This window comes from Talpa europaea, assembly GCF_964194135.1.
Source record: "Talpa europaea genome assembly, chromosome: 11".
NCBI lineage: Eukaryota > Metazoa > Chordata > Mammalia > Eulipotyphla > Talpidae > Talpa > Talpa europaea.
The window spans coordinates 94,093,157-94,119,575 of record NC_140078.1 but is presented as its reverse complement, the minus strand read 5'-3'; the positions used below and the strand labels follow the sequence as shown (position 1 = coordinate 94,119,575).

The 26,419-nt window shown below is 44.0% G+C and overlaps 1 protein-coding gene across 1 annotated transcript in view; it reads left to right on the top strand.

Annotated features, from left to right (window-relative positions):
• Positions 1-26,419, top strand: part of CPNE4 (copine 4) — a gene marked incomplete at its 3' end in the record, with an annotated part of 335,804 nt that overhangs the window by 285,344 nt on the left and 24,041 nt on the right. Inside the window, exons 8-10 of the mRNA XM_084247517.1 lie at positions 15,927-16,025; positions 17,834-17,920; positions 20,195-20,254. Of these exons, the coding sequence (XP_084103643.1) occupies positions 15,927-16,025; positions 17,834-17,920; positions 20,195-20,254 (246 nt within the window). The remainder of the gene's footprint in view (positions 1-15,926; positions 16,026-17,833; positions 17,921-20,194; positions 20,255-26,419) is intronic.

The window sequence follows — 26,419 nt, the reverse complement described above, 5'->3', positions numbered from 1 at the left end:
GTGCAAACTGGTCCAACCACTGTGGAAAGCTGTGTGGAGATTTCTGGACCTACTAAACATAGAGCTTCCATATGACCCAGCAATTCCACTCCTAGGTATGTACCCAAAGGACACAGAAACATCAATTCCAAAGAAAACCTGCACCCCTATGTTTATAGCAGCACTGTTTACAATAGCTAAGCTTTGGAAACAACCCAAATGCCCAAAAATAGATGACTGGATCAAGAAGATGTGGTACATATATACCATGGAATATTACTCAGCATTCAAAAAAGATAAACACATGCAATTTGCTGCAACATGGATGGCGCTGGAAGGGATCATGCTCAGCGAAATAAGCCAAAAAGAAAAAGAAAAATACCGGATGGTCTCACTCATAGCAGGAATCTAGAAAACTTAAATAATGGACCAGGAAAATGAATAACTATAAGAAAGTGAAAATCAAAATCAACAAAAAACTATGAACCAGAGACACTTTTAGGGGGGCGGGGGCGGGAGGGGAGGGATTGGGGTCAGAATGGGGGGCTGCAATTGTTTGGGGAATATAACAATAAAATTTATAAATAAATAAATAAATGTTTAAAAAAAAAAAAAAAAAAAAAAAAAAGAAAAAGCTTCTGGATTAGAAGGCAGAGGATCTGGGTTTCCAACAAAAAGTGGCCAAACCGCTCTGAGCCTCTTCATTTATAAAATAGAAATGATACCTGTGCCCATTTCAAAGGGTTGTTCAGAGGATAAAATGAGACAAGGTAGGTGACAGCAGTAGAGTAGTGATTGACTAGGTCAAATAAGTGATTGACTAGGTCACCAAGATGATTTTTTTATTGCCTCCCAGCCAAGAGGAAGTGGAACAAGATTTTCAAAGCAACACGATCATGAGTAAATTGTGTGATGTTTGTCCTCCTATTACTTAAAATTAGAGTCCAAGAAGACTGGTCCCCAAATGGTCACTGAACCTAAGATGTTAAATTTCTACAACCAGCTCAAAACAAGGCCTGCTGAGAAAGTCCCCAGCTAGCGAATCGACGGATACTGGCACTCAGTGGGAGAGGGTTCTGACCCCGTAACTCTACATCCCCCAAGTGCAGGGCGACTATCTGGTCTGTGCTACAGCTGAGCCTGTTGGAAGCCTGTCTCTTGCCCTCATTATCCCCAGGACCAATTGGTAAAGCTTGGAAGAGATTGGCAGAGCTAATTATTCATAGATGCAGCTCATCAAAGGCTTTGCACCTTCCTTTGTGGTGAAGGCTGATCTCCCTGATTCTACTCTTCCTTTCTCTTTTATGTTCTCTCTGTTCCTTAATTCCTTGCATTTTTATGTGCCTTCAGTTCTGATGAATTCAAAGCCATGCAGATTTTAACTTACTAATCCATCAGTTGGGAGTGATCCGGAGGGAGAGGAGAGAAACACTATCCTAATTCTTCAGATACAAAACCTGAGTCCAGAGACCTGAAATGAAGATTGGAGAGTAAGCATCACCTATGTGCTAAATCTGTCACTAGGGAATTTCCAAGACATTTACAATAGATGGGTTAGGCTATTTTTATGAAAAGCAATTTTGAGTTACCTTTAGTTTGGATGAGTTATGTAAGAATTCACTTGATGAAAAAGGAAGACAGGGGATTTTGCTATAGTCCCAGGATTCCGGAAGAGCTGAACAGCCACATTTCACAGCGCCTATTAAGTAGCTCAAGACTCGATCAATCATTCAGAATTCAGAGACCCACTAGTGACTGGGTCATCTGGTCAACCCCCTGAGTAGCAGGGCTACACGATTGTTTATTCTCATGTTCCACCTTTATGACCTCTTGGTGTTTTCCTTTTGCCCTACCAACAACCAGCAGCTTCATTCTTTTTCTTAAGTTCCAGTTGATCCAGTTAATCTCCATTGTCCATGATGAGAGAACTTCTACTCCAGGTCATCTCACAGAAGTCCTTGGCCAAGGTACCCAATTTAGGATGGCACAGGCATGAGATGTCACCATAGCAACTTGTGTGCAAAGGACACCTCTGAAGATGACTGTGAAAGTAACAGATGGTCCTGAAGCCATGTCTGTCCAGTTTCAACATGCCACAAGAGAGGCTGAAATATCTATGTAAATCAATGTTCTTTCCTAATTTTCTTCACATAGTTTTCTTTCCAAAACTAAAATATATAAAAATAAATTACAACTTAAGCAGCATAGACAAAGGCTTTTAAAAATGCCTTAGGCACCATTTCATTTTAAAATTCATTCTTTGCCACTCTAGTGTTCATTGACTGAGGATCACTCAATTAGTGAGGTCCTTAATGTGTTAAAGTCCAAGTTAATTTATCAAAATGTAGTGGTCATGAAAGTCATCAATGTACTTTGGTTCTCTTTCACTGTTCTCTGTCCTACCCTCCTGTTCCAGCAGGTTGCCCCACTATTCCTAAACTCCTTCAGTTTCCTACATAGAATTTCCTCCTACTTCTCTCTCTCAGCCCAAAATCTACATTTCCTTCCAAATCAGCCTGAAAAACTACTTCCTTCGGGAAACTTTCCATGTCCCCTCTCAGCTGTATTCATCAAACATTTACTAAACACTTACTTTATTCCTGGCAGAAGTTACAAAGACAGTTAAGACTGTTTCTATCCTCATGCCCAAGGAGGATTTGAGAGAATGGCGGGTGGTTTGGGCAGGCCTGAAACTAATTTCTCCATGAATATTAAGGGGTAACTGTAACTGCAGTAACCCAACAACATGCCCCCAACATGTGTTCAGTGGGCTGCCAGGACACATGCCTTATACAAGTCAGCTTAAAAACCTGGCCACTGCCCTCAGGGAGCTTGCCATCTTGTGGGGAAGCTAAACATAGACGTGAAGTAACTGAAACCAAAGTGAAGTTGTATGACAACTTAGTAGGACTTCAGAGACAGGTTTGGGAGAAATAAAGGATAGGAGCAATCTGGGATCATAGGGGTGACCATTCCCGTGGTCACAGGGGTCAGCATTCCTAACCCCCAAGTTGTCCAAGAGTCAGCTGTACATGATTCATGATTACTTAATTCTATCTCCCTCATAAGCTTGAGGTAGCTCCAGGGACAGCCACCATGTCTGTTTCATTACAGTCTCATTCCCAGCAACTAAGTCAGCAGCTTAGTGAATGTTTGTTGAGTGACTGTGTGGCAGAGGTTAGCCATCCAGCACAGGGTATGTGTATTGCCAGGTGGGCTCTACTTTCCAGTCACATAACCAGTGGCCACCAAGAGAATGTGATGTGTTTCACTGTTGGGTTGAAATGGTTATGAAGGGAATGTACTTTCTCCATGTTCTTTTCCTACCCAAGGCTGTTTGCAAAGGACTTTAAGACTTTTGAGGATGAAGGAGCCTGGATCCCTGAATCCATATCAAGACTGCCCATGGAACCCCTGATTAGACCTTCCTTGATTGAAAAATAAGCTTTCATTTTACTAAGCCACTGAGAATTCAGTTTTTTAAAATATGTGTGTAAATAATCCATGCAGAGGGATAAATGAAACATTAGAAACCAATCCAGTTGTGATCAGGATAGAGCTGGTTCTCTAGTCTATATCAGCTAAGCATTTTTAATATTCAGTGTGGATGAGGTGGGAATTAAGAGAAATTTTATTGGTGTCATAATTTATGTTTGCTCATATTAACTGTAAAATGAAATGATTGCAGTCTTCACTCCAGACCATGGATTTGATTATTCTCTCCCTTCATCCATTAATTTAAGACCCTCTGCTGGACTGTTACAGGTATACTCCTGAGCTGTCACAGATATACAACACTTGACATTTAGAGCCAAGATTCTTATGCTTAGAATGAGTGAAACTAATTCAGCAAAACTACTATTTGTTAGAGATGCGGTTCCTTACCCGGTGTACTCCTCTCTGTAATCCAGTCTCCTTTCCTGCCTCGTTTCCATTTTCTCTCCTCTCAGAATTATTTTTTGAGAGCTAACCACAAACCAGTTACTAGACTAGTCACTGGCATTAAAGTGATGAAATAGATAGTCATGACTTCTGCCATCTTGGAACTTATAATTTAGCAGAAGAGATAGAGGATCAACAATGCCACTATTGTGCAGCCTGATAAATACTATTTTACAGAGTGTGTAGGGTACCATGAAGACACTTTGCATGTCTTACCCATGCCACTGGGTCCCTTTACCACTTAAGGGCACACCAACTCCTGGCATCCATTCTTTCCCAGAACCTATTAGCTGGAGGACTTTCCTGGAGCTGCCTGACTGTATTTCCTGAGCAAAGCACTCCAAGAGCTCAGGACAGTCCTTAACCAGTGACAGGCACATGACAGGCACAGTTGCTTCCTGGTTGAAGCAATTCTGAGATGTGAGTACAAGGCATTCAAGATCTTTGGCAAAATTGAGCCAAAATTCCCTTTTTGATATTTTGCTTGATATGCTGCTCTTGCTTTGCTTCCTGGTTGAAGCAATTCTGAGATGTGAGTACAAGGCATTCAAGATCTTTGGCAAAATTGAGCCAAAATTCCCTTTTTGATATTTTGCTTGATATGCTGCTCTTGCTCCTTCCCTTGTCTGGCCCATCCGTTCATTCCTCTATTAGTCCTTCCTGGGAGCACTTTCACATGAATCCTTGTCTTAGGGTCGTCTAGTGGAGGACCCAGCCTGTTACAGGCTTCTAATCAAGCCCAGAAGGTCGGGGAAGACTTCTCAAAAGTATGCCACTTAAGATGGTATTTGAAGGATGAGGAAAGCCACAAGGTGTGTGGGGAATGGGTAGGAAGGAACAAAGTGTATGAACATTCAAAGGCTCCTCCTGAAGAGGCTGTAGTTAGATACAACTTATTCTTCCAGAATGAGTCTTAATTTTTCATCTTGGCAACTTTTATGGTGAGCTCACCATTCTCTTTAAGCTCTCTATCAGCAATACAAAAATCCCTGTTCCTTATGATCAGCATTTATCAGGGGATTTAAAAAAAAAACTCATAAAACAAAATACATTTGTTCCTACTTTATTGATGGATTCATCGCCTGTATCTGTGTGAATAATGTCTTGGCAAAAATGGGAACGGGATAGCCCATTACACTTAGTGATATAAATTATCCTGGATGGAGAAGGTCCCTGTTCATCAATACTGATGTGGCTGTGTCATCAATTTAATAGCTGAACGTTAAGGCCCATTAAACCTAACACTATTTGCCATACCATTATTTATAATAGTGCCCAGGAGTAACATGTAATTAACTCTGTGACTGATTGACAAAGTAAATTGCAGGGTGATCAATCATATTGTACAAACACTTGTCACTGGGCAACATGTGGTGTGTCAAGGTTGACTTGTGATGTTTCAGCACTTCCCTGTCTGGAGTGTTGCTCCATAGTGGTGGACTGAGGCCCAGTACTGTTAAGAACTTTGTCTTTCAGATCCAGATGTAAAGCTGCCCGCAGCGCCTTGATATTCAGCCCAATCTTGCTGTTTGACCTTGGTTGTTAGCCTAGAACTTTTGGGAGGATGGCCAATATAGAGTCTCTCAGTTCCTCCTTATCTGCTAGACTAGTTTTCTCTTTTTAGGCCTCACCCAATCTTGATTTTTTTCTTTCTTTGCCTATCAGCCCCGGCCTCTGCTTAGTTTTCCATCTGCCATTTGCTTCAAAATAAGCTCTTTGTACTTTTCTGCAATAGCCCCACCCCCTGCATTTTGTAATTTGTTCTCTTTAAGCTGTCCAGAAATGAGAAGGGCCTATTAATATCACCATGAGCAAGAGTAGATAAGACCAAGTCACATACAGAGTGTATTTGCATAAGTGACAGTCATCCAGAAGGGCCTGTGGCTCTATCTGCAGTTGTTACCTGTCACTTCAAAAACCCTACATTCCCTGTCTCCAAGAGGGAGACTGGAGACAACATGGAGATTCATTCTAGAGAGGAAAACAGCCACTGGAGAGACATGACTCCCGATTAGCGCGGATTTCTCTTGTATGAACATAGAGGCTTATCTACAAGATTCCCACATCGCTGCCTTTAGAAATGAGACCCTGTGCTGAGGTGGAGTCTTCTCTGAAGTGATGGTCCTGTGTCAGGCAAGAAAGAAGAGCCAGGTCCTCGGAGGTGTGTGGGGGATTCTGTTCTCTCTCTCTTGGCATCTCTTTCTTATCTAGACTCAGATGGCACAGGCACTGCCATTCATTTCCCCTGCTTCTCCCCAGAGAGACCTTCAGGGCCTTATAGCCCATGGTTAGGATCTTGATCTTCTTGTTTGTTCTGTTGATTCCGTGTGTGTGTGTGTGTGTGTGTGTGTGTGTCCTGTACCCTTCTGGTTGCATACTGGCCTATGATGGATGTTTATGTACTTGTATCCATACTTTTGCTCTCTCTTGTGCTCGCTTCGACAGCACATATACCATACTTTTGCTCTCAAGCCTCCACTCTCATAAACCTGCCAGAGTAGCCTTTCTTTAAAGCCAGTCCATTTCATGAAACCATCATCCTCTCCAGGGCTCCATCCCAGCAGCATGTGGCCCCCAGGCACCCTGTGGGCTCATAACCTCAGCACACACACACTTTCTGCTGCTCCCGCCCAGCAGCTTTGTCACCCTCTCATTTCTCAAGATTGTTGAGAAATGAGCAGCTCCTCCCATGTGCAGCTCCCGACACAGCTCCCCCTCGAATCCTTCACTGCCCATCCTCAAGCTCCAGTGGAGTTCAAAGCCATCCACCACAATCCCACAGCCCTCCACGTTAGAAAGGCCTCTAACCTGGCATCGACTGAAGTGTAAACCTGGCTTATTTGGAATGATTGTGCCTATGAAATGTCAACATTTTAAGGAAAAAGACTATTTCTTTTTTATTTTCACATCCCCAGTGCCTTGTCCAAAAAAAAAAATTACTGAATAAAAAAATGCATGTACTTTTTCAACTTCTTCTCCAAGACACTTAATTGCATGACACAGTTTACCTATCTACAAACAGATATATACATTCCTTAGACAAAAAAGTTGGGGGGCTTGTGTATTACCTTCAAATCCTGAAAATTCTTCACAGTGCACTTTAATGAGACTTAGAATTCTAAGGCAAGACTTAGAAACAGGAGACATGAGAGCAAAATTAAGGAAGCACCCACCCTTAGTTTCATGCATGACCAGCCCTGTACTTTAAGAACCCAGAGAATGAGTGTCCCCCTGAATTTCGGTCCCTTGGAAACTGGTTTATCTCACACTGTAATGTGCCCTGCACACAGGTATTTCAAAGGTTCTGATGATCTCTGCAATAAATGGTTAACTTTTATTACCCCAATATAATATTACCCCAAGATAATTATTATTATCTCATGTGAAGATCCAGGCCTTTTTTTCCATTAATATCTCTTAACCTCCAATAGAACTGGTACGCTATGAAATGAACTCATAAAATACCCTCCTACTGCATGGATTAATAAATTTTGATTGCTGCTCTTTCAAATGATAGCCTTGATGTAGAGACTGGAATTTAGATGAAAACCTGGGTTCTTTTATCAAAAGCTGCCATTAAAAATACATTGGCTGTTATGATAACCAGAAAAAGTTCCTAATTAGTTTCCAGCACTTTTGCTAGCCTCCAAGAGCAGTTATTGATGAGGCTGTTACAAAGAGGGCCATTCCCATCAGTGAATGGATAGGTTTATACTTCCACTAGAGAAGTTCAGTTTCGTCTCCCCAGAGACAAATAAAGCGATTGGTCTCCCCAGTGATAGAAATGGAGTGAGAAGGAAAGTTCAATTACTTGGGTAATAAGTCTGATAAGATAGGTCAGTGGCCCTGCTTACCACTGTCAAAACCTCAACTCTCTGCTTGTCCATCTTGCAAATATGTGTCTGACTCCTTCTGGATGGAAAGAATCAGATGTCATCCAGGCTGACTCAGAACCAAGTATTCCTATCTCAGAAAACTGTTCTTCTAGAAAGTCTGTCTATAATAATTATTGTTCAGAAGATGAGAATTGATTCTCTTTGACAAGTGATTTCACCAGTAGTAACTTTACACTAATGACTCAGTTCAAATTTTTGGTTTTCTTGTTTTGTCCAGGAATTTCCAAATATTTTCTCACATGAAGTAAGCATCAGAACTCAATGAGGCAAAGACTGACCATGAATGTTTGAGTCTACGTAGAAAACTAAGTGACATAGAGACCCCATCACTGGAACTAAGTGAAATATTAAAAAAAGGATTATTCTAAGTTGGTTTTAAGGTGGCTGTAGTAAATCCCCACAAGACTCTAGTCAGAAGCCAATTCCTGAGTAAAAACCCAACAATGAGACCCAGGTAAGATACAATGCTTTCCAGAAAGAACCATGAGTGAGCGGAGTCCAGAGGTTAGCAGAACCCTAAAGAGGCCTGAGTGTCCTGTTGTGCTCACAAGAGAGGTTAGACATCGCAGCAGGCCAAAGAAATATTATAGACCCAAGAACAGAAGAAGGACCTTGGTCAATGGTAGTGATGATGTACGAGGATCTGGAACAATTTTTGTGAACCTATCTGGAAGACTGTGTTTATTTCATATTGTCTTATGCATAGAGGGTTAGTCCAACTTAAACACCCAGAAATGACTTGGAACAGGCAACAACAAAACTGTTAAGAGTGACTTACTTCTCCATACTTGTAGGATCTGCTTTTTTTCTCTTGTATTCAAACTTCCAACTATTGAACACCTATCATGGTTGCCGAGGTAATAATTTAACAAGAGAAGCAAATCAATGAGCTTATGTTGGAAACACAATAATCAAGTTGCCAGGCTGTGCCAAGGCTTCCTCCTGCCTGTCAGAAAGCCCCGCATTGCCAGCTTGTGGTTTCCAGACTGATTAAGCCATACAAATGGAGTCATCTGTTCTTTTTCGGTCTTCAAGCGCCTCTACCCCCACAGGGACCCAACAGGAGGTTGTCTCCAGGCATCAAATTATAGCAATCAATAAACCACCAGCAGCATGGCTCATTTAGAAACAGAGACACGGGCATTTTTCTAGAAGAAACAATGATTACCTGTCATGAGTCCAGAGAATCATGGCATTTATTAGAGGTCAAGAATGTGGGGGTTCAGCATAGCCAAATATTCAGCTCTCTCTTGATCCTCAGACCTGTTCTTCCTGTGATTCCCATCAAGATGAAGTGTCCACTGAATTACCCAAGCCAAAAGTTTGCGGGCAGACCCCAATTTCTTCATCCTCTTCTTCTCCGTCCATTCCAGGATCTACTTAGAGATTGAGACCTGTAGTTGCCACTTCCCTACTACCTTCGCAGGCTCTCTGGTGCCACAGGTTTACCTCAGGCTCACCGTGGATTCGTTTCCCCCATTTATTCATCCTTTACTCAGCATCCAGAGGAGTCTCTCGACATTGGTAGTCTGTATCATTCCTCTGTTTGAAATACCTCACGTCTCTGAATTTGCCTCCAGAAGGCCAACCCAACCAAAGAATTGTATAGAAAGATCTAGGGCTTGGTAGATGCTGGGGTGGATTCACATCATACAACTAGTATCATAGAGTCAGTGCCCAGAAAGTTACAGAAAACATAGTAGATATTCAATAAATATCCATTCAGTGATGAGTAAACACGCCACTAGGGTGTACAGAAAAGCAGAGACTCTTTCCCAAGAGACTAAGATTCAAATCCCAACTTTACCACTTTCTGGCTGAGTTACCTCAGGAAAGTCACCTAATGTCTCTGGGCTTCGATTTCCTTCGAATGTCATTATCAGCACCTATCTGGCAGCTTTGTGGTGAAAATTCAATGAGATGTACTTCTTGGCCAATGACCGCCTACACAAAGAAATAACTCAAATGCCAACTGTATTTTAAAAAAAAATCAAACATATTCACAGGACAAAAGCAGGTATTTATCAGATCTCCAATATAGGATACTTCGCAGGAAAATTAGGGAGTTGTGGCTTCTGAGCTGAGGAACTTAAAGCTTCCACATATCACCCCTATTCAGTCAGTCAGAGGGCGCTTACTCCAGCTCATCAGGCAACTGGAATTCAGCTTTTACAATAGGTTTAGAGAATCTAACATGGAATACCCCTATGTCAAATAAGTACTTTGTAGTTTGAAAAGTTTCATTTGATATTTTTCAGGGGAAATGTAACAATAGCTGTTGGCATTAGATCTCTATTAGGTAGAAATCAAGTGGGAAGATTGCATTTGGGTGCAAGGACTCACCAGAACAAGACTCTGAAAGTGAGTGGTTGGTTCAATAGAAAGCATGACCCAGGGATCCTTCTTGGAGTTGATCAAGTATGAACTCACTGATGGTTGGCAGTGACACTAGTGAAGGAAGAGGAAATTATTGAACTTTTCAATCATTTTAAAAGTAGTACAGGAACTTGAGGACCATTGAGTATAACCCTTTCTCCTCTTGATGATACCCTTCAGCCCCTGAAACATGAAGTATCCTGCCTAAAAAGGTAATGGTCATTCTGAGACCAAGACCCCAACTCTGTCTAGTGCTCCTGACTCTGTCCAGTGCTCCTGAGAACTGTGCCACACATTGTTTCTGTAATTCAATGAAAGGCAAGTCTTTATTCAGAATGTTGAGATTTTTTACCCCAAAGCACTTCTCTTTTTAGTGTCTCTCACCAAGACTCATGGGTAAACTTCTACTTCTTTGCACAGCACATAATGTAGATGATGTGTCTCAGACGCTTGAGAGTCATTTAATGATTCTGAGGTTATCAGGTTATGAGTTTATAGGTTATACCCCTAATCCTAAATGAAACAGAGGTTTCTAAGCTGGTTCCTACAGATCCCCCAAAACATTTGGAGGAAATTATTGCTCACCATTTGTGAAAAGTACTCCAAAATCATTGCATACAAGATCCTACTCACATGTTAGTTTTGTTCCCTCATTCACTTATGCAACCAACACTTGTTTAGTCCCAATTATGTACACTTTAATTTTACATTTTTTTCCAGATGTGATTAATATCTTTTTTTAATCACTGCACCATAAGCTTTATTTGGGTCTCTACCCAAATTCATCTATCTTTTCCATTTGTTTCTCTCATGTACTGCACCTAACTCATTTCCTGTTACAGTAGAAGGACTCAGATTTGATGATGAATGAAAGAAAACCATCAGGTAGGAAAAATAAAATCCACAGACACTTGTTCTGCCTCCTGCTCTAGAATAGATCGATCATTAAAATAAATGTGTCTCAAGAAATTTGCAGAGTTAGAGATGTAGATAAGAGACAGCGAGACTAAAGAGAGAGAGGAGGCCCTTATAAATGCCTAACCCCGGTAGGATGGCAGTGCTTCATCAGATGTTAAGGATAGTGTGCACTGTACCCCAAGAGCCTATTGGACTCTTACATTACTTTATACCTGTGCATTTGGAAGAGATTGTGTTAACACTTGCAATCCACACAAGGAAGTATCTCGAGTCCAACCATCCTGCCATCCCCTGATCTAATATAAGGGTCTCGGATCCATCTGTTAACTTGGTGGGAGAGAGTGGTATGGGTTGAACCAATGTGGACTGACTCTGATCATGAAGATAGAGCTCTTATTGAAATCTTGAGGCATAAGTCACTGTCAAAGCCTCTGCCCACACAGCCATGGGAATTTTCAATCTTCCTCAAGAGTAGTGAGGTGTGAAGTTAAAAGGGTTTGGACAAGCATGTGGGAGCCTCTAAAGCTTATCTGAACTAACCAAGCCTTCCGATGCCATAAATCTCCAGTGAGAGCTTCCAAGAGTGATACACTTTGTTGTGGAATGTCTCTGTGTTTGGCTGCGGTCCAGCAGCGGGAAGATGGGTGAACTGGCAAGATAAAACCCACATACTCTCTGCCCTTCCCTCCTGGGCATCGTGCAATGTGACTCTCCTAAGTGTTGTTTGCCTGCTTAAGGCAGTGCTGCATTGAATTAGGGAGCCAGGATGCTTCTTCAAAGTCTCCTTCTGCCTGTGTTGGTGTTTCTTTATACATGTCTGTGTGTAGTATGTGTGTAATTAGTATGTTTGTATGCATATATGTATGTCAGCCAGAATAGACTTTATTTTCCATTGTATTATTTGCTGTTGAGTCAACGTTGGTTTACAACACTGCATATGATTTAGGGGTATAGAGTCACACCTCTTCAAATGTATGTTACTACATCACACCCATTGAAGTACCCATAATCCTCCACCATAGACATCTCAGCCTCCCACCCCCGCTGCCCCTGCCGTAACCTCAGTTCTGCAGGCATGTCTCTAAGGTTCACTTTGGTTTAGTTTTTGCCTGTTCCTTTATTTTGTTTCTTTTTACTCTATATCTGAGTGAAACCATCTGGTATTTCTCTTTCCCCTGACTTATTTCACTTGGCATGATCTCTTTGTGGTTGGGTTTCTTGTTGAATTGCAGAAGACCATATATATAAGTAACTGTAATTTTGCCACTTTCTAGGTGTGTGGTCAAGTGGCTTCACCACTCTGAGCTCATGAATGACACCTGCGAAGGGCAGTTACCTGTGGGTGGGAATAATATTGTCACTTGAGGGCTGCTGTGAAGGCGTGAAGACCAAACACACAAGTGGCGTGGTTTCACAAAAGCTGATCATTTAACACAATCTATGAAGATTACTTTCCTTTAGTTCAAAGATTGCCTAGTGTTAGCTGCATGGTCTTGGGAGACTTACTTGTTTCTCCTTAGTTTCCTCATCTGTAAAATGGACATAGCTCATTTCTGGTTCGTGGCCCGCGCTGCCTAAGTTTAATTATCAGCACTTGCAGTTTGCGAAATAGTGGTTAAGACAAAGAAGGAAAGACAACTGGATTTTAGTTCCAGCCCTGTTATGGGTGAAGTCACCTCCCTTCTCTGTGAAATGAGGGCGTTGACTCGCCCAAGCTGGCGAGCTCTGCCATTTGTACCTCAGCTCCCTGTGCCATTCAGGGACTCAGGATGGCTTTCCGGCTTTGTAGATGGTCTTAGGCTGATCCCTCATGCATCTGTCAAGGCTTCTGTAGGATTCACACCAAAACCTGCCTCTGCCTGTTTTTCTGCAGGGCACTTGATCTGTTTACTTTCCTCCAAGACACGTTCCTCTGTCAGCTGCATCTGAGCTGTCACAAGTCAACTTCGTGGCCAAAGAGAGGGAGAGACAGCAGTTTTCTTTTTCTGCTTCCCTGTGCCTTCCTTTGGGATTCCTTCTGAAAAAGGTCAAAATAGAATCACGCCCTTGCCAAATGAGAAATGCAGGAGGGTGGACGAAACATGGTTTTTGTGAGCAGCGGGGCTGCCCGTGGCCACGACCAGGCCCATCAGCCTGCCTCGACTTCCAGCCCACGGGTTCAGTGTCCTCCCTTCCTGCCCCAGGGAGAGCATGTTGCATACATCTTGCATGCTGTGCTGGGCAGGGATAAGGAGGGATAGTAGCTAACTAAGGTGTGACAGAAAACCTCTGGGAAGACGGAGCCGTGTGGCCTTTGCTTAGGGTCAGACACACTCTTGCTTTTCCTGTTTTCTGCTGCAGTTAGGGAGTGCCATGCACTCCCTGATGCAGGGAGTGTTAGAAGGCCGCTGCTACTGCTCTTCTCCCATTTGCTCTGCCCCTTTGCCTTGGAACTTTCTTCTAGCTACCTTCTATGAAGGTAGAGGCCAAGTTGTTGAGCTCAGCCGTCTTGTGGCTGTGTTGACCACCGAAGTTTGAGCCTTAAAGACAGGGTCCCAGAATCACCCTTCTCTCTCTCTTTTTTTTTTTAAAGATTTATTTATTTATTGATACAAGCACTGGGTATAGTCAGAAGTGCGGGAGGGTAAGAGAATTCACCAGAGCCAGAGCGGGGAGCAGAACAGGCAGACTGACGAAATACACTGCTGAGGGGAGAAGCGGATGTGACAGGAGAGGTCTGTGTGCCACGTGGGACCCTCGCAGGCAGCCAGGGATCAAACTGGCGCTGCAGAGGCTGCAGGCAGCTTCACAGCCAGTGCTCAACCACTCTGCCATCAGGGGAGCCCTCTTTCTCTTTCTACTTCCAGTCCAGCAAGCTTTCTTCTGTTTCCTGCTCCAAATAACAAGTGGTGCGTGTCAGGGCCTGTAGGAAGGACCAGCAAACAGAAACAAGTGGCTCTGAGTAACTGCTGGTCCCTGGATACTGTGAATCCACCCCGCACCTCCTGAGCAATTTTTCCAAGTGACCAAATCATTGATTGAGTCACTGTCCATTGAAATGAATGACGTTGAACATCACTTTACCAAAGTGGCATTGCCTGGCCTGGAGTTTTATTGACTTTATTTGGCAAACTGTGCAACGACTACTCATCTTGGTAAGCTAGAAGAAAGTAGTTACAAGAAAGTTCCAAGAACTTCCCACCCAGTTCTCTGGAACCGTCTGTCCTTGACTTTCTCTACCATATTTTTTGTGCACAGTCATGCAATTTCAACTTGAAAATTTCCAGTAAGAAAGCACTTGCTCTTTCTTAAGCAGATTATTTTGCTTTTAGATGGGTGGGTATAATGATGGGGCAGATACTTTCTCTGTTACTTCTTTGTCATTTCCTCTTGAAACTCTGTTTTCTCCTCTTTGGAGTCATGCATTAAATTGGAATTTCCCCATGATGGTGCCTTAAGTACTTAAGTGATTCCCACACCAGGTTATGCTGTAGTTACGCCATGGATAAGAACAACAATGGTTGTCCTTGTAGACACATGTCCATCATGGCTCATCTGGGGACATCTGAGCATTTTCCTCACCTTGGGATGGTAACAGCTAATCTTGGTAGCTTATGTTTAGTACCTACCAAATGAGAAAACAGATAACAACTGAATAGTGTAAATTAAGTAACGCCATTAACTGAATTTTAATTGTAATTCTCCAACTTTTTGCAGTCAAACTTTCTTTTAACATCTAAACAGAATAACTTGAATTCTAATTCCATGTGACTGAAGAAGTTCACCCCACTCCCAGCGTATCTGTGGGGTTCTACTCCTAGGGTTCATCTGCCACACCCTCCCTCTGCAATCCCCAGTCCTTGTGTGGGCCTTATTGCACTACTCTCTGGTTTGTTTGTCCGAAAACTTGGAACAACCCCTCCCTTTTACCCTAAAAGCCACCCCTTAGTGATCGCCCCATCTGCTGTGATAGTAGACTCACTAGAATCTCAGGGATAGCAGGAGAGGGAAAGCAGGAAAGGGGCTTGGAGGGGAGAAGTTCGTAATAATTTGACCTTGAAAATTACACCTCCAGTTTCCAAAGTTCCCTACATGTCTCTCCCCTCCTCCCATCCAAGGCTGGGCTCACCCTCAGGCCTCTGGTGAATCCTGCCCTAATTTATTCTCAGTGCAGGTCCCCGGGTCCTACCTCTGTGTCTCTGGTTACAAGGGAAAAAACTCCACTTGACCATTATTTTATTCAGCAGAGCAGTTTAGCTCCTTTGTCTTAACCTCTTCCATTCTGATCTATTCGAATACATTCTCCTTCATAACCACAGAGCTTACTGATATGTTTTCCAAGCAAAGGATTATCTGCTGAAGCTTGCATATTTAAAAAGAGAGCACAACGGAGAAAGTCACCTTTAAGATGCCTCAAAAAAAAATCTTAACAAGTGCTTTTCATTCCCACCAACCACACAACAGAGAACCTCTAAGCATGCCACAGGCATGGATTGCAAAGGGTGAATCTGAGAATACTGGGGGACTCTGATGTTGACAGACCTTGGAAGACCTGGTGCCTATAGATAATTTGATTTTAAGCAGAAAATGAACATTAATCTTTGTGAATAGGGGGAAGGGGGTGGTGAAGCCTAAAAGACCACTACAGAGAAGCAGGTGAGAAGGGGTGGTGGGAACAGAGAGAAGTGCTGGAGTCGACCCATAAGCTGCAACCCTACGCACTAGACTTTCCAGACCAAACACTTTTCATCAACTCTTCCTCATGAAGTTCATGCTGCCGTCAGCTGCTGTGATTCTGAATCTGAAGGGAAAATAGACACTTCCTTTCTCTTGCAGTGCATAGTATGGGACTGGGACTCCAACGGCAAACATGACTTCATTGGAGAATTCACCTCGACATTCAAGGAGATGAGAGGTGCCCTGGAAGGGAAACAGGTATGTGGTTTGTGGCTCGTGGTTCCCCCACACCCCCTTTCATCAGGTCTCCTTGGCACCCAGCTCCACCCAGTCTAGAGAAAGGCATCAATAATGATTATGTGTGACCACAGGGAGGGTGGTGGGATTGGAAAGCCTAGATCCTCAGACTAGCCCAACCCAAAGCAATTGGGGTCACCCTGAACAAGACACCACCCCATGTGCGAATTAGCCATCAGCAAAGTGGAGAGGTTAGGTAAGAATGTTTCGAATTCCCTTTAACTGTAGCCTTAAGATGTCTGTGTGCCTCCATTTTCTCTCCTAAAAGCAATGAATGTGAAAGCAATCCACCTAGAATCTTGTGGAGATAAATTATCTATCAACAACTGTCTTTAGCAGAGGGCCTAGCACATAGCTAGCACTCCCAAAATATCTGCTATGAGTAGTAGAATTTTCCAGACCTACATTTCCACCACACAGTGACATTAATGACACATGCAGTGCTTTGGAGAAGTTAGTTGATGTCTCCAAATTTTCATTATGGGTCCCACGTTTTCATCTGGTGCCATCATTTCACACACCTGCTGCCAGCACATGTGCCTAAACACTTCCACAAACCATGGAGCACATTGGGAATTCGCTGCTTCCTACCAAAATCTAAGGCTCCTCTGTGTTTCTTCCGGACACACGTACCTTCACATAGTTATAAATCAGTCAGTCCTGCTGTCTGGATTCTCCTACTCATGTAACTTCTAGTTTTACCTGCTCAACATTCAGCTACAGAATTGGCCTCTTCCCCAAGGTTTCCTCTGCTGTTCTGAAGCTCAAAGCAGGCTGAGGGCATGAGGGCAAATGGAGCACCTCCCCGGGGGGAGCCCTCAGGGAAGAGCTAGTGGGAGATGGGAGGTGGCCAACCCAGCTGTCTTGCCCTCCAGGTAGCAAACTCTAAGTGTGCTCTGTGGTTTCTCAGAGCTCCCGCAGAAATATGCCTTGCTTGCCCACAGTGGTAACCACTTGGTAATGCACCCCTTTGACGGTCCCCCCCATCTCAATGTGCTACTCTTTTATTGGTGATTCCTGGTTTCCTCCCAGATGAACCACTTCTCTTCAGATATTTCCTTCATCTCTGGAGAACCTCAAACCAGGTGCCAGCTACTCTTTCCTAGGGGCCCACTGTCCCCAGGGAGCAGAAAGTAGGGACAGCAGAGTGTTCAGTGGCTTTGACAAAGGCCATTTTCCTTAGAGACCTGTGCCTGGCCTGGCCACAAGCACTATCTTGTTCAGTTTTCAAATCTCTTCCTTCAGATGTCAGGACTTAACCAGACTAGGTAGAAATAAACTAACAATTCTTGAGAAGTAGTAAACTCTCATTCTTGAGAATTAAAAGCTTAATCTGAATTAACCCATTTGCTCAATGCATACAACTGTGTCTGCAGATCTCTCCTTCCCTCTGCTGATTTGACCCCATGACTAGTAAACATTCATGTTCTGAATGTATTACATAGATTTATTATTCAATCCTCAGAATAATCCCATGAAATAAATATCGTAAGCTCCATTTTATAGAAGAAATATCCAAGGTATAAAGGAACAAAGTAATTTGCCAAAGGTCCACAGCTGGAAAGCAAAGGAACTGGGATGCAAACCTGACTGTATGATACCAGCCTCGCTCTCCACTGGCAACATCACTGTCCCCCTTCATGCAAGGGCCATCACCTAGAGACCATCGTGCAGCCTCATGTCCATCTGCAGTAGCACCTGGGGCTTGGCCATCGGCATCTATAGTTGTGCTTGAGCAGCCTCTCACGCTGTGACTCTCCCTGTTGCAGGTCCAGTGGGAGTGCATCAACCCCAAGTACAAAGCCAAGAAGAAGAATTATAAGAACTCGGGCACTGTGATTTTGAATCTGTGCAAGGTATGTACGTAGCCAAGTTTCAGAAACATGAAACTAGGAATGTCTGGGAGGAAGAGTTCAGGCTGTGTGGTCAGGAAAGGGAGTGTCAAAGAGGTCTTATCTTTTCTAAAATAAAAATCACAAGGTCAATATCAAAATGTAAGTGTGGGAGATCTGGTCATTGATATGGCCTAAGGTCCATGCCCTCAGGGAAAGGCCAACCCCCTATGATAAGAGAGACCTAGGCGGTCACAAGTCAGGCTCTTCTCTGCCTAGGACAGCATCAGAGGGAGAGCCCCAGGGCACATCCAGCATTTCTAAAGCACCTACTATATGTTTTTCAGTGTTTGATATCTGACCCCTTACCCATGCTGAAAGGATATCATGAAAATAAGACTTTATGTCATGATTAAAGGACCTAGAAATTTCTTCCAGAATGACTTTTCAGAAATTTCCAATTTTTCAAAAAATCCCATGTGCTGATAGTGAAACCTCTTAAGTAATATCGGAGAATAATTCTGTAACTGGTTGAGTACTTACTATATGAAAGTAACTATAAAAATTCTAACACTTATTGCAATCCTGAGATTTCTAAGCGAGATCATGTAACTAGCTCAGAGTCACCCAAATGGTACATTGAAGAGCTGAGATCTTAACCCTGTGTCTGTCTAACTCCAGAATGTGTGACTTAAGTGACATCCCTTTTCACTTCACTATATCAGGCTCCTTCCCAAGATTGGCCTCCCCTGGCTGCCAGGAGCATATCTTCATATAACAAAAGAGTGAAGGAAAAGATTGGCCTGACTTGGATCACATTCCCACCCCTTGAGCCAATTAATGATTAATCTGGGATCAATGTTTTATCCTATCTTTTATTTTCTATATTTGATGGTGCTTTGACTTCTTGGGGACCTAGGAAGGGACTGCCCCCCAGGGTTAGCTAATTCCTAGACACAGGAAAAGAAGATCTAGACCAATCCATTCAGTGGTTTTTCAATCTCTCTGTGATTGTGAGTAGATCTGTTCTGATCTTCCACGAGTTGATCCCTTGGCACTCAGAGGCCATTGTTCCTGAACTCACTTCCTAGCTCTTATTTCCTTGATTTGCAGACAATGGTAGGGTATCCCAGCTATGAGGCAAGCCAGGATCAGACACTCTTCAGAGGGCCCAGTGGACCTGCGTGCCAGGCTAAGTCTGCCAATAGGTGTGTGCCTCCAGGAGGTGGTACCCCAGACATACCAACATGGGGGTTTCTGGGTCAGCCTCCTAGAAATTTCCCTGAACATCAGGTTGTCTGAGACCTGAGGGCCAAATATCACAATTGCTGATTTCCAGGCAAAGGGGGTCAGCCTGTATGTTCCATGACTGCAGGCTCCATGTCTGTTTTTCTCATCATGATACCCCTGCATCTGGAGCACAGCAGGGCTCGATAAATCTTCACTGAATAAATGTATAGATGAGTGCCACCATGAGCCACACAACAGAATCATAAAGAGGCAGAAAATAAGACCAGACATCAGTTAGGCACATGAGAACACAGACGTTGGTGGATGGACAGAAAGCAGGGGTCAGCCTGACCGTTAGCACAGAAAAGGACAACTCTGCAATCCAAACTGCCCTCATCGGTACACACCTCCACCATCTACTAGGTCGGTGACCTGAGCTTCAATTTCCCCATCCATAAAATGGGTGCTATGCTAATAATAGTACAACCTTCGTTAGGGTTGTCCTAAAAATTAAATGGGGTAGCAGATGCTAAGTGCTCAGCGTACAGTAGGTACTCAGTCAATGTCAGCCATTGTTGTTCATGGCAGAGGAGGCACCTGACTAACTGGGAACTGTCAGTAAAGGCCTTCTCAGGTCACTGTCACCTTGCAGCTGCCAATCTAGATTATTTGTGGCAGGAAGAGTGCTACCAGAACTGAAATTCAGACCTGGGAACAAGACCAAGGCCAAGTGTGAGACCTTATTGATTTCAAAACAGTGATGATCCTTGAAAGTAGAGAAAGTAGAGTGTTGGACTCACCCCAGAGGCAGAAGCTGATTAAGCTGTGAATAAACCAAAAGAGAGGGGAACAGAGGGTGTTTGCCACAGGGTGTTGTACTTCACAGGCCCATGTGAACTGAGAAGTTCTTGCTTTTTGTCCATTCACAGAATAAAATCAACTGACCCATTTTTTTCCCTACAGATTTTCTCTGTCCTCTGTCTTGGAAGCCAAACACTGAATCTGGGCCTCCAGTCTGGGAGACAGATCACACTGTTACTAACACCGTTTCCTCTCTGTTCCGTGCAGATCCACAAGATGCATTCGTTCCTGGATTACATCATGGGTGGCTGCCAGATCCAATTTACAGTAAGTTACATCCACATTTGTTCTTATCAGGGAGAAAGGTTTGGGGACTGGTGCTGGGCTTGGGACATGAGGAGACAAAATTCTATTAAAGCCCTGGATCACTACTTAAGTCTCCTTGCTGCCACAGTTGTACAGTCTCATGTTTTAAAGATGAATCCATACTTCTGTTTTCTCCAGGGAGTGTGGTTTTCTGCATCGTGTCAGGAAATCTGTGCCACTCAACCTCGGGTAATTTGGGGAACCATCCTAAGGCTTCCCATTCTTTCTGTAAACTACATGGGGCACAGGGCAGTGGGCGGGTTGCCAGATACCATCACCTGGTAAGGACAGGAAGGAATGAACCATATTAGGAAGCTCCACTGAGCCAAGGCATATGTCACGTGTTCATGGGGCCAAACAAATGCTAATGTCAGTGCCAAGAGCAAGCCACCCAAATGGTCAACAAGGCAGTAGGGAAGGTGAATTCCAAGACTGGAGAAGCAGGTAGAAACCAAGGTGGAGAAATAAGACGTAGTGTCTAGATTCCGTGGCTGGATTGAAGATCCTCTCCTACATGTTATCTGTGAGCCTGCAGAATTGACATGATCTGAGTGTGTATTTGAGTGGGTGTTCTGGGTTTTTTTTCTTAAGATTTATTTATATATGCATACAAGAACTGGGGTACAGGCCAGAGGTGTGTGGGGGGTGGTGAGAGGATTCACCAAAGACAGAGTGGGGAACAGAACAGGCAGATTGACGAAATACACTGCTGAGGGGAGCAGCAGACGAGTGGGAGAGGTCTGCTGCGCCATGTGGGTTAGCTCCCTGGCCGGGGATTGAACTCATGCTGCAGTGGCTGTGGACAGCTTCATAGGTTGCGTCTTAACCCCTTGTGCCACCAGGAAGGACCCCTGGGTCTTTTTAAAGTGCCAGGTAGCCCCAAGTTGTCGATCTGCCCTGCAATAACTTTCTTTTAGTGGTTTGATACTCAAAATCTTCCTAGCTTTGATGTGTAGGAGGGCAGATGTCCCCTGTAGAAAAAGATAACCCAGAGGACAAGAGAGCAATCAGCTAAAAACTATGGGAAAGCAATATGGATAGAAAGTAAAAGAAACATGTGCAGTGTTTTTTCCTCATCCTACAGGAGTGTGTCGCAACGTTCACGTTTAGCTCCCTAGACTGACACAGTCATGCACAGAAAGCAAGAAAAATGGGCTTATTTACTGGTTTCATGTGGTTTTGAGCCCAGTAGAGAAGACATGAGCAATGCCATCCTGGTGTGGGGGACAGGGACACTCAAAGAACTTGTGAGGAGAGATAAAGGGATTTAATAGGCCAGCCTCTCCCTGGCTAGCTGTCCTCTGCTCCCATCTTAGAGGGATCTACCTATGTCCTGCCCAAACTCAGGGCATTGTTCACTTACCCTTCAAAAGTTAAATGAATTATAGAATTCAGCCATTTCTGTAGAGTGTAAGTTTCTCTAAAGACACACCCACCAGCCCTCCTACATACCAGCACATACAGAGGCAGCTGACACGTTGGTTTTGGGCACACACACGCCCAACTCTGGTTGTCCTGTGGGCCCAGGGTCACTCTGGGTTTGTGCAGATGATGAGCAATGTCACACAGGGGAACTACTGCAAAGAGTGTCCCTGGATCTTAGGCAGAGGCGTGGTTTCAGGAAACTATTTATAGGTTTCCAAGGGAAGGCTATTGATTTGGGTCTGTTTCAGAGTCTATAGATCCCATGCTCTTGAGCAACTCTTCAGTCACCCTTCAGGGGCTGCTGTGCCCTTGGAGCTGTTCTGCAGAGAATCAGTCCCTATGAAAACCAGCACTTTAACCCCATAGGACTCCTGGCTCCTTGTCCTGACCCAGAGAGGTCCATGTGGCCTAGCGGATGCAGGCTGTTCTCTTGAGTATGTTCTCCTCTTTTTCATTTCTCTGTCCCTCCCTGACAGGGCGGGTACCACTGCAGTGAATCTTACCACCACCTCCCCAGCCCCAGCTTTTCAGTCCCTCCAGTGTCAGGTGATGGATTTGGGCGCTTGTGGGGTGGCGGGGGGGGGGGGTCCAAGGGGAAGAGCAGTGTGGAGCAAGGGGTGACAAGAGGAGGGGGATGTCAAACAATGCCCAGGAGAAGCAGACCATCATCGAGGCTGCCACCCAGCCCTTCCTCCTGCTGGGCTTCAGCTGGGGCCTCAAGGAGGTTGCTGGGTGTCCTCTTTGGAGTTTCTATCAAATAAAACATGCCAGTCACATCAATGTCATTTTCCTTGAAAATTAAGTTAGCTTTCCCATTAGAAATTTCTGGTTGCTCAACCGGTGCAATCTAATGTAAAATATAAGCTGTAATGTAAACTGTTAGTAACAATTAACATGTGTTACTTAATTTAATCTGAGTTTATATCTGCCCAGTAATTTTTTTGAAACCATCTGGCAGCATGAAAGGAAAGTGACAGAGAGATAAGAAGTGAAGAAACGAGCACTTCCTGACATGGAGATAGGCAAAGCAGAGAAATACAGGTTTTGTTGCAGTAATTTCAGCTCAGAGCCCTCCAGAGGCAAAAGCTCCTGACATGTGGCATGACCCATGGCTCCTGAGCAAGCCCAGAGCTTTAGCCAGGATGGTCTTTCTGCCTCCCAGGAGACAGACCTTGGGAGCCAGTGGTGAAATAAACGTCTGGCAGTTTCTGCCACTCTTCGCCTTTCTCCACCCTATGTGCTGCAGGGGCGCGACCTCTTCGGCAGCTCAAGCCAGGCTCTCCTGTCATGGCTTTTGATTGGGCTTGACCAACAGGAGGCACCAACCAGAGATCAAAGAATGGGGGGAGAGAGAAATGGGGGCACCTTATACCCCAGCTTTCTGTCTGCAGGCCACGGTGTAACAGTGCCATGTTCCACTACCGAGGGACGCAGTGCCTGCTGGTCCCGTCCTGCTAATGCTGCTCTTACTACTAAGTTCCCATAACTGCTCCTCCCTGTCCTTTCTGGACACTTTCCCTGAATGTTGTTGAGTTGTCCTTTTATTAAAAACTCTTCCATCATCCTTCTGAGTGGGCCATTGTTTGTGTCAGAGGCTCACCAGGGCACTCTATAAATAGGGGCCAGGAGAAAGCTCTGCGCCCTCTGCCAATGCTTGGAGTTTCTCATTCAGCCTTAAGAATGTCAAAAGTGGTGTCTCTTCCCCTGCAGGTGCCAGGCTGCTAGTGCTATTAGGTGCTCAGAATACTTTTATTGAACTGTAACGATTAAACCCTATACCTACAAGGGGAAGCCAGGTTTCGGAGAAAGAGGAAATTGATGAATAAATAGAATAGTAGATTTTTTGCTTTAATAAGCAAGCCCATGAGCTGAAATGCTTACCTGTCCATATAGCCTAATAGTAAATACTGAAGCCTTACATGGGTTAATATGAATAGGCAGGGTGTGTTTAGGGGAATGTTGGGGAAATGGTTTGGATTAAGAACTTGAAGGGCTTTGAATTTTTAGGTAATTTGGTAGGCAAGGGAAGGCTGAGAAGACTCTTGAGCCAGCAGTGAAGACATCAGGGGTAGGCTCCAGGGAAGAAAACCTGGGCATGTGTGAGGACAGGCACTGGTGGTGGTGATGGGCGTCTGCAAGGTAGAGTAAGAAGAGACGAAGGCCCTCGCGACAGGCCTGGTGAGCAATAAGGGGCCCGGCTGGAGGGAGAGCAGTGGGCAGGGGCACAGGAAAGAGAGTCTATAACTCACTGCAGTGCAGGGAGAAAGCAAAAACAAGGACAATGACGAGTCCAGGGGAGCTCAGATCTTCGGTGCCTGACTGGCAGAACGTGGCAGTCCTCCAGTTCTGGGGAATACGGATGCCAAATAGCAAGAGTCCTTGCTGGACTGGATGATGAACTTGCTTTTGGGATGTTAGAGAGACTTTCAGGGATTCCAGTAGTGGCTGTAGTTCTAAATATGGACCAAGGTGTCAGGAGAGAAGTGGAAGCTTGCATTTGGGCCTGGGGGAGATGCCCAAAGACAGGAGAACAGCAAGGGGAGTTTGCGACAGAAAACTCTAGAAGGGCTCCCTTTAACAGCAGGGAAAGGAAGGTGAGCAGTAAGAGAAGAGATGGGGGAGGGGGATAGTTGAGAGGAGGTGGTAACTCCAAAAATCAGAAGGAAAAGTTTGCAAGATAAGGGCAGAGGCCGTAGGCTAAAGAGAAGTCAGGAGGAGGAGATTAAAGAGCATGATGAGGTTAGGTGATGAGTAGCATCTGTCAGCCTCAGAAGAGTCATTTCTGCAGATGGAGATGGGCAGACCCAGGAGCTCGCGTGGAAGCAGAAGGCAAGGATGTGAACTCAGCGGGTAACACTATTCATTCAAGGAGGTGGACAATGCAGGGAAGGCAAGAGGGGCGGAGGATGGAGGATGGCAATTTGGGAATTAAAATAGGAGAGGTTTTAGATTAGAATCTGACCATAAGCACAAGAGAAGATCCAGTGGGGGCGGCTGGGGGAGAGAGATAAAAGATGCTTGAAAAGGAAAAATCCTTTCGTCCGTGATTCTTGTTCTTTTCTGGTCAGATGGACCACTGTGAGACTCTGACGCATGAGATCTGTATCCTCTCACGCAAGTGCACACACCCAGCTCTGCACACAGTTGCAGGAGGTCGAGGGCACCCCCGAGCACAGTCCTTCTCACGTGACTCCCCAGGGCATGAGAGCACCAGAGCAGGTGTCCCCTCTCAGTCCAGGAGGAGGTGGGTACAGGTGAACCAGAGATGACAGGGAAAGAGAGCGAGTTCATTATGTTTGGCACAAGGCGCAGCAGCTAAAAATCAAAGTAGATACTAGCATTTCACACACAAAAGCAAAATTATAGACAGCATAGGAGACACCGACACTGTAAGGTATTTGGGAAGAAAATGGTGGAAAATTTAAGCATTTCCTTTGAGAGTTGTTCCTTTTCCAGATGCACAAAAAAGTTCACTGTAAAATGGATTTTCACAGAAACAAGTTGTAAGCAACTTAAATGGCTAATCGTAAAAGATTGGCTATGTCGATCAGAGTGCCTCGTTTAAGTAGACTATGATAAAGCCACTTTCAGTGATAATTATAATTGGTGAAAACATGGAGACATGTTTATGGCATTATATTCAATGAAAAAATATATATACAATATTAGAAAGAAGACGAAAATATGACTTACTAAGCTAGTGGAATCCTAGCTGGTCTTTTTTAATTTCAGATGATTATTTTTATTATTTGTGATGTTTAAAAAGATAGTATTGCTTTCCTTTATCTCTGATTTTATAGTCTGCACTTTAATAATATGATATAATAAAACAAACGTGAGTTCTCCCAGTTAACCTTCAAGCCTAAAAACAAAAATCACCTATTAAAATTCTCTCAGGAAATCTTTTCTGACCCAAACATATTCAGTACACCCTGTGTCCCTGCTGTGTTCCAATTTACCTTTCAAATTTTAATTTTACATCCCAAATTAAACACTGATGGACTCTGGTATAGACCTCTGAGAAATAAGAATGAGCTCCGGGTAGAAAAGGGGAATGCCTTGCAGTTTCCAGGAAATGAACCAGGTGACCTCAGGTGTCTTTCCCCCAAAGTGTGGCTTCCTGATTCTTTGCCCCTAGGGAGTTTTGAGGAAATCAAAAAGCCCATGAACTGAACCTACCATTTAGTCTGGCCTGGGTAGTATCTCCACATACAGGACTCATTGTATAAGCCCAATTGTATGCAAATCTAAAATAAATCGAGCAACAGCGAAATAAGCCAGAAAGAAAAAGAAAAATACCGGATGGTCTCACTCATAGCAGGAATCTAGAGAACTTAAATAAGGGACCAGGAAAATGAATAACTATAAGAAAGTGAAAATCAAAATCAACAAAAAACTATGAACCAGAGACAGTTTTTTGGGAGTGGGTGGCGGGAGGGGAGGGATTGGGGTCAGAATGGGAGGGTTGCAAATGTATGGGGACTATAAAAATAAAATGTATTATTTAAAAAAAATAAATAAAATAAAATAAAATAAATCAAGCAAGCCAGCTGCCCCAGCAGATGCAGCCCAAGGATTGCTGGCAGGTTGACGGCAGAGAGAATAGGCAACTAGCAGCTGAGGACAGTTCTCAGCAGATTCCCTGAGAAGACATCCTTGAGGTTCCCAAATGGCCCATTTGTCACAGGCAGATCAGGGTTC